The 8,932-nt window shown below is 41.5% G+C and overlaps 1 protein-coding gene across 2 annotated transcripts in view; it reads left to right on the forward strand.

The window, feature by feature from the left end:
* Positions 1-8,506, forward strand: part of LOC134080546 (beta-1,3-glucosyltransferase-like) — a 32,161-nt gene extending 23,655 nt beyond the window's left edge. For both annotated transcript variants that reach the window (XM_062537048.1, XM_062537049.1), the window contains exons 10-15: positions 884-953; positions 2,874-2,987; positions 5,439-5,538; positions 6,792-6,911; positions 7,192-7,336; positions 7,916-8,506. In XM_062537048.1, the coding sequence (XP_062393032.1) occupies positions 884-953; positions 2,874-2,987; positions 5,439-5,538; positions 6,792-6,911; positions 7,192-7,336; positions 7,916-8,089 (723 nt within the window). In that variant the 3' untranslated portion in view covers positions 8,090-8,506. The remainder of the gene's footprint in view (positions 1-883; positions 954-2,873; positions 2,988-5,438; positions 5,539-6,791; positions 6,912-7,191; positions 7,337-7,915) is intronic.
* Positions 8,507-8,932: the final 426 nt, after the last annotated feature.

Raw genomic sequence — 8,932 nt, forward strand, 5'->3', positions numbered from 1 at the left:
GCGGCATATCTCTCTCTCTCTCTCTCTCTCTCTCTCTCCATAAGCTTTAAACCTAGTTGCCTGCACCTCGACTTTGGTGTGCGTTTGCACCTCTCCTTCCTTGAGAATCCTTTCTAAGCCTGGTGTTTTTTGGGGACAGGGAGTTGGGTGTGTGGTTATTGCATAATATTATTGCCATCAGAACCATCGCAGAAGTCCCCCAATGAGCTTGATTGCACCTGACCCTTAAGGATTAACATACCCACAGAGACTTTTTCTCTGAGAATTATTCATCATTGCATCTCTCCAGACTTGCTCTGAAAGCACAGCACAATTGTGTGACGTGCTTTTTCCTGACATTTATTAGATAATGTGGCATGCAAGACCGCTGATCGATCAAGAGTGAGTGAGCGTCATTGGGTTCAGTGTCTTTTCTTTTTTTAGCTTCCTCATTCTTGTCAAATTCCCTGCACAGTCTCTCTCTTTAGTTATGCTGATGCCATATTATTTCTGTCATTCTTTCATTCTTTCATTCATTCATTCATTCATTCATTCATTCAATGAGGAGGGCCCTGACAAAACTTCTGTATCCTGGCCCTTGGGTTTTAATTAGTGTAGACACAGAGAAGTCCTTTGCATCTCTTCCAGGCTTCTCTGTGCTTTGATTGAATTCCTCATTGAGCAAAGCAGGATGTCTGTGCATTTAGATATTCATTTTAATGTTGCACTACTGCCCCTTGAGGATCAGATGTCAGTCAGATGGAAGTACAGTGTACTTCACCTAGAATGCTTAACTTTTCCTCATCTTCTAAGTTAGCTTCTGTTCTCACCTGCTTTCTTTTGCAGCAAGTGTTTTTTTGTTTTTTTTTAAATGGATTCCCTTTCCTGTTCTTTATGACTTTAGGGAGAACCAGTGAAACAGGAAGACCTCTTTGTTGCTGTGAAAACCTGTACAAAATTCCACACAGACAGAGGTAAGTGCTTTTGGACATTGCAAAACAAGACTGTAAAAGGACTGACTGTGGAAAGAGAACTGATACGCCGTTAAATCCTCCTTATTTTAGTTTAGTTGTAAAGTCCTGTCAGATTTGCATCGAAGTATATTGTGCTTAAGCTTCAATTCACACGGGTTGTTTCGGATGGCTCTGCTCAAAGCTCATAGGAGACTATGATCTAGTCTGTAGAGCTTTTGCCAACTTAAAGCGCTGTTTGGCCCAGCCACCGAATCCTGGCATACGTTCAGTGTTTACTGGTGCAACCATCTGTTTGCGGTGGCTTTTGGAGAGTTGGGTTTTGCCATTATTATGCCCTCATAACCTCCACCTGTCAGTTTAGAATAGAGAGGGTAATTGTGGTTCATCTGACACCAACATAACACCGGTATGGTATCCAACAACATGCACTTTGAGATACGGGTGCTGGAGGAAACATAATAACATAATAACAGGGTAACTTTGATTTTATAGTCCTTCCCAGCAAAATACACTGACTTACGAAATAGTATATTTTGATTAGAGAATTGTAATGTGATGCTTGTTTACCAGCAGAGGTGGAACATTTTATTTATGCTGCGTTCCAGACCTCATCCTGAAACGTCCTACCTCCCACTTCAAAGCGTTCCAAACATTTTGGAGTGGGAGGTTTAGAAAACATGGGCGACCGCTGTAACGTTAGCATACCGCCGTAACGTTAGCACATTAGGCTAGGCTAACTGTATAACGTTATAGCGTTACTTTCACAATACGTTGTATTCTTTGTTAACACAATTTGAAGTCATAATATGAAGAACAAGTTAATTACCGTGTCTAAAACAGCCCTACCCTAAAGTTTATAGCGTATTCCTTGAAGTTACCTCTCACGGAGCATGTCTCCATGGGCGCCGTCATAATCCTCCAACTTAATTTTATTGAGGTCGGGGCAGGTCGATCTCCTACGAGTTAGCGAGTAGGAGGTTCCACTTCGACAGGCGTTCCAGTGCACCTTTTGTAGTTGGAGGTAGGATACATCCCACGTCCCACTAGTTTAAATGCTGTCTGGAATGCACCATTAGGCTAGGAAAAATCCAGTTACAGTGAGTAAAAGTCTTACCACATATCTGTGCCAACCATTCATTTCAACCAGCTGATTCTAATTAGCACAACTCTTCAGCTAGGTAGAGCAGCTAATTGACGAGATCACCTGTGCTAAGTGCACAGGTAGAACCAATTCATGATCGGACTTTTACTCACTGAAGCTGGAGTTTTCTACCTCTGGTTATCTGCATTTGCTTGGACTGCGAAGGGCTCAATCAACTAACGCATACCGTAGTTACCTAGTTCTGTCCATTACTTTTAACCAATGGGTAAATATGATATGACTTCTGGGTTCAGAGACCTTGATATAAGTAAATGTCTCTGGACTAACGAGGGAGGTGGATATAACCATAGGGGAGATGTATTTTAAAAGGGCTTTTCAAATTCAAAACTTTTCTTTGCTCCATTGTCTATATGTTCTGACAGTCTTGCCAGTTTCATTGGTGTTGTTTTTGTCTGTGTCCTCTGTTGGGGCTGAAAGCCTCAGCTGATTAAAGTAATCAAATGAAAACAGTCCACACAGTCAAATGGGACAGATGTTCTCTGGAGTGTAGGGAAACTCGGTAACAAACTGCTCCACGATGACAGTGATTTACATAATGACTTGAAATTAATTCATTTTTTTAATGTCCGAGTTTTTAAAGAGATAAAAGAGCCACAGGGATAAAAGTGTTTTTTTTTTTTTTATGTGGGCAACTGCAATTCATTTTCCAGACTGAATTACTGCTGCTCTTAAAAGACATAAACAAACCTGAGGTTGAATAAATGTTTATTTTTGTGGCACTTAACCCCCCCATCATGTGTTGATTCTGTCTTTCTCAGTACCTGTGGTGAAGCAGACATGGGCCAGAGACGCGGCTTATCTGGAGTACTACAGTGACTCTGCTGACCCCTCCATACCTACTATTGACTTGGGGGTCCCCAACACAGAAAGAGGTACAGGCTTGAGTTTACATTTGTCCTCTTATGTAAAAAAAGCATACAGCAATTTCCTGTGTATTAGCCGCATTGTGTATAAGCCGCAGGACAGTGTTTTATGCAAATTAAAAGAAGAAAAAATATATTAATACCATTTTAACTGACCCCCGTGTATTAACCTCATAGCTGAAGAAATTTAACAAAATGAATGTATAAGCTGTGGCTAATAGTTGGGAAATTACGGTATGCTCCTATTCTGATGTCCTTGATAACAGATTTAAAATAAATTCTAGTTTAGTATTGGTTCCAAAAGTTTGATGTGAAATGGACTCACCATTCTGTCTGGTTTGTGTGATGTGTCACATTGGGAGATTGTATGTGATTGTATTCTTGCCCGTCAAAAATGACACATCAAAAATGATCTGTTACACGATGAGTCAGTTCACTTCTTGTCAGTCTTCTATCAGCAAAAAATAATCGCCAGCTCTGTTGGCACCAGTGAATCAGCCCCTAGTGTTTCCCAAGCCACATGCACTCTTGATGCCATGCTGTTATGGAATAAGGACATTTGGTCCAGTGTGTCCCCTGTAGTTGAACCATGGTTGTGCCTGCATATAAAATCAACTCGTTTCTTTAATTTGCAGTGATAGATGTTAAAGCTGTGGGCAATGTCTTTAGTTCAGGGTAAAGCATGAATGCAGAAATACAATTGCAGACACCAATTATGTTGGAAGCGTGACCGGATACAGGAGTGAAGGAGACCTTTTTAAACATCCTTCTTCCTGTGTAGTTGAACTCTGGCTGACTCTTATTTCATTTTGTAAAAAAAAAAAAAAAAATTAAATCCTCCTTACCTCTCCCTTTTCACCATTACTGCTACTAAAGATAGTGTTTGGTTGTGTGTTTTATATGATAAAAAAGCTAAGCACTAAACCATGGTGTGTCTAATCGTTTTGCTTTCTTTTTTACCCTTAAACTTAATTCTTTTTCCACCGCCTTGGTCTTTTCAAAAAGAATAATCCTTATCTCGGTCTGTTTAATATGTGTGGCTACAGATGGGTTGTTTACTGCTCAGTCATTTAATTAGATGTTAAATACCAGGGTCCCGTTTCACTCCATTCGGCACTGGTGAGGATTTTATCTCATGCCCAGGTGGATGCTGTGCAAACCCCCACCCATTTAGAACATTCTGGAAATAGATTTAAAAGCAACATTTCAGACCCAAAAGGATAGTGGGGATAGAGCTTTTCGTCATGCATTCCCCATTGGGAAATCAGTTTACTACTCTGGTATAGGTGGTCTCTATTTAATCCAAAATATAATAAGCAATTGCAAGTTTAAATGTCTTTATTAATAAATAAAGCGGCAACATTGAACAAGCATTTCATGGTAGTGTTTGATTACATTTCTAAGTGAGGCCCTGTATTTTTTATTATGTTCCTGTAGCCCATCATCTAATTCCACATGAGTTCCTCAGGTGCCTCCTGTTAAAGGTGTCTGATTTCTCTATCTCTCTGTCTTTGTGGCTTTTCTACTCTCCTTTCCTCCTCGTTTCCTCGGTACATTTTGCTCTGTTCGTCTTGTCTTACCTCTGTCATTCTATCTCTGACCTCTCCCATTCAGTCTCGTCTCGGTGTTATTCTCTCATGTCAGGTGGAGAACATTTGCTCGACTGTCTCCCTCCGTGGTATTCCTGCTGTGCTCTGTCTCCCTCATTCTCACATTTGGTGTCTCTCTCCCTCCCTCCCTCCCTCTCTCCCTCTCCCTCCCTCCCTCCTTTTTTCTCTTTCTCTCTCTCTTGTCTGTTCTATCTTCTATTCTTTCACTGTCTCTGTCTGTCTGAAACAACAGACAGCTCTGGAGTTGTCAGTAATAGCTTGAAGATTCTTATTGAAGTGTGCATTGAGATAATACATAGATCACTCCTCAGGCTTACAGTATGTTCCATGTCTCTTTGATATTTGGAATTATGCCATTTTGGTCTAAAATATCAAGCTACCTACTAGTACCCACCTAAAAGCATGTTAAACCTTTCAAACACACCTCCAACAACCACTTGAAGCTGATATGGCTTATACATAGGCCTACAGTACGTGCTAACTGGAGTCTTATATCAGGATTGGACACGTAATGCTGTGAAGATTTTTATCTTCATGTGGTGTTTAGAACTGAACCGTACTGTACAGACACTGCAAATGATGTGTGTTCATGTGTCCCTCAGATGACCATATTCCATCAAAATCAATGTGAAGATTGTACCAAAGAAGGGTCTATTTTAGAACACGCCTCAAAAAGTGCCACATTTAGGAACATTATTTGAAACTGTTGAAACTCATCAATTCTAACAAGTAATACTTTTTCACAGTTGATGATGTCAAAGAGGATGGACTTAATGTTGGGATTACTTTGGATGCCAGTTCATGCATGTTCAGACCTTTATAACGTGAGAATTTACTCCTTGTTTTGCAGGGCATTGTGGGAAAACCTTTGCCATCTTGAAACACTTCTTTAGCAATGATGTCCCAGAGTGCCAGTGGCTAGTGATTGTGGATGATGACACGCTGATCAGGTGACAATCAGTAGTCATGCTTACACAAGAGTTTTTTAGGTCATGATTTTTTTATGGCTTGATCTTTTCAACTTTGGCATGACTTTTGTTTTCTTAAATGATAATTCTGTCTCAACAATTAGCATATCCCATGTGACCTTTGAGGACTTTGTTGCATAAGTTCTCTGTAATTATTGCACAAATTATGCAGTGTTAAAAAACTGTCGTGCACACCCATATACTGACACTTGACAAGCATCTATTTTGTGAAACTTCTCACGGCAGTCATTCAATTTAGCTTAGTGTTTGCTTAGCTGGAAGCACTTAAATGAAACACTCACAGCCCCCAACAGCATGCAATAATAGACATTTCAGACGATTCTGTCTGAATCAGCTGATGCTTTTGTAAACTTGACAATCAGTTGTGCCCTACAAAGCAGCATGACAATGATATTTGATGCCCTAGAAATACAGGTCTGAAATATAATATACTGCAGAGCACTCCGTGTCCCATATCAAGCTCACATTCATATCACGCCCTTGTAGTCTCAAGATTAAGCCACTCCACTGCTGTGCTAGTCTGAAGCAACTCTGTCCTCTCCGACAGTCACGGGAGGATTTAAAGTCGAACCCTCATATTTTTTTATCATGTCACAAAATCTCAGTGTGCGGTGAAGGGTCTGTATTGTATGCCCAGTCTTAATATCTTGTCTTAATCTAGTATTATTAAAAAACCCTACCTATTGTACTATTTGATGAAAATCCTTTCTCTCTTCTACATATCTTTTGAATGTCATTTAGGATAAAACCACGTGCTAAATTACTGCATGAACTAATGTAATTTGACTAAATTAAGTGCCAGACGGCACAAAATCATGTTGATTAGAATTAGAATTAGAATCAGCTTTATTGGCCAGGTTTGCGTAAACAAACAAGGAATTTGACTCCGGTTAATCTTTGCTCTCAAGTACAACACTCAACAATAGCATTAAAAAAATAGAATAGAATAAGGGCAGTAAAGCTATGTAAAAGAATAAATACAGTATGTACATTTAAAATTAAATAGATGCGGGTGGGATAGGGTAATGCAATTGTCCGGAGGGGGAATGCGGCCTTGTTGTTCCTGTCAAGGTTGCCATGGTCGTGGACACCCCAACAGGCACAGGCAAGACGCAAGATGCAATATACAATTGAAAGAGGCTGGGAATAGTGCAGTATCATTATAGACTGAGGTGTCTGATGTCCGGCACCACGGCATGTGTCTGTGTCCTCAGCCTGCCAAGACTCCGGAGACTGCTGAGCTGTTACAACCCCAAAGAGCCAGTGTGCTTGGGTGAGCGCTACGGCTACGGCCTGATTCAGAACGGCTACAGTTATATCACAGGTGGAGGAGGGTAAGGTCAATCTCTTTTTAAAAAATGCAGGCTAGTTTACTTTTAGTGTATTTTTGGAACTCTGATATGACAGTTGATCACAAAATGTAGTTTTTTGAATTTTTTGTTTTGTTTGTTTTTGTGTTACATGCTTCCATTGGCACGCAGGGTAGTTTTCCATTGCATTGCCCTTCGACTATCCACTGCACATATTATCAAAGCTTGTTCTTGTCCTGGTTTGTTTTCTTTTTATTTCTTTTTGAAACCCATTTATTTTCCGTCGACATTCTTCCGTCGGCAGGATGGTGCTCAGCCGAGCGGCAGTGCGTAGGATCCTCTCCGGGGGCTGCCGCTGCTACAGCGACGACGCTCCTGACGACATGGTGCTGGGCATGTGCTTGAGCTCCCTCCGAGTCCCCGTCACACACAGTCCTCTCTTCCACCAGGTGAGGCGGCTGACCAGAGCTGACCAGAGCTGGAGGTCTGCTTCACACTACTTAAAAGTGTTCACCCCCCCCCCCCCCCCCCTTACAGACTAGTAGTGCATGACCTGAGACTAGAGCGCATGGGACACGCACCGCTAGTCTGCAAAGAGGGATGGACTGGCTGATACAGTATATTTCAGTTCAAAGGGTTGTTGGTGGAAGTATTCTTAGTATCAATCATGTCACTATTTGCAGCTAGCTTGTCCCAGTTCTGGCATTCCATGGCCAATAGGCTTGAGTTTATATTTACCGTCATCGTTTCGCCAAGAGATTACATGCAAATAGCTTTGAGATTCTATTGGACATGCCTGACCCTGAACATTTTTAGGCAGGTCTTTGAGTGAGATGTGTTCTAGGTATGTCTGTCTTTGCGTGTGTGTGTGTGCGTGTGTGTGTGTGTGTGTGTGTGTGTGTGTGTACGCGTGTGCAATCTGCGCATGTGCAGAGTGATTGATTGATTTATTGATTGTTTGATTGATGGAGGAATGTTTCCATCAAGCTTGGTTTCAGGGATACTCATCATCATTGTTTTGTTTACAGGCACGTCCGGATGATTACCCAAAGAAATTCCTTGCCCGAGAGAAACACATCTCCTTCCACAAACACTGGAACGTGGACCCTGTGGACGTCTACATGCGTTGGCTGACGGACACCGTAGAAGAAGAGGCACGAGAAGCTGTGAATGGACCAGGACAAATCAAGGAAGAGTTATAGAGTTATAGCAAAGATGTGAGAGATATGCCTTTGCCCAGAGCCGTGTAGTAAGGCTGCTGGTGTGTATTTTTTGTGTGTGTTTGTTTATGTGAGTGTGTGTGTGAGAGTCTGTGAGAGCGACAGATTTTGGCCCAAAAGTGTTGGTGTGTGTGTGTGTGTGTTCTATTGTTGCTGTTCTGCTCTGCTCAATATTTTTGAACTCTTTTGCACTGCCAGGTATGGATGAATGAGTGAATGAGGGTGTGCCTTTATATTTTTGGGGAATCTTTGTGTGTTGTACAATTATGATAAACAAATCTTGGTAGCCTGTTACATCTGTAATGATGCTATGCAACACAGAACACATTTCTCTTGCACGAAAACCAATTTAACATGAACGTGAAGTTTAGAACAATAAATTTTTACTCTACTGATGAATAGTACATTCTGTTTTCCCTTCTTTGATACTTTTGTTGGGGGTCACGCGTTGAAGCTCATTTTGGTAAAGGATGAATTAACACTGACCAGGGTGTTAAGCAGAACTGTATGAAAGCTCAGGTGAAGTCACCTTTTCTACTCACATTTGGTGGGGCGGCAGTAGCTCAGGAGGTAGGGGAGTCGTCCAGTAACTCGAAGCTTGCTCGTTCGAGCCCAACTCCTCCTGACCCTGTCGAAGTGTCCTTGAGCAAGACATCCAGGGCTCCTGATGAGCAGGTTGGCGCCTTGCATGGCAACGATGCCATCGATATGTGAATCGATAGGTGAATGTGAGGCATGATGTGTAAAGGGTTGCGAGTGCTCGCAGAAGCCGATAAAAGTGCTAAAGAGTCCATTTACCATTTACCATAAAAAAAAAAAAACATT

This window comes from Sardina pilchardus, chromosome 5 (assembly GCF_963854185.1).
Source record: "Sardina pilchardus chromosome 5, fSarPil1.1, whole genome shotgun sequence".
Classification (NCBI taxonomy): Eukaryota; Metazoa; Chordata; class Actinopteri; order Clupeiformes; family Clupeidae; genus Sardina; species Sardina pilchardus.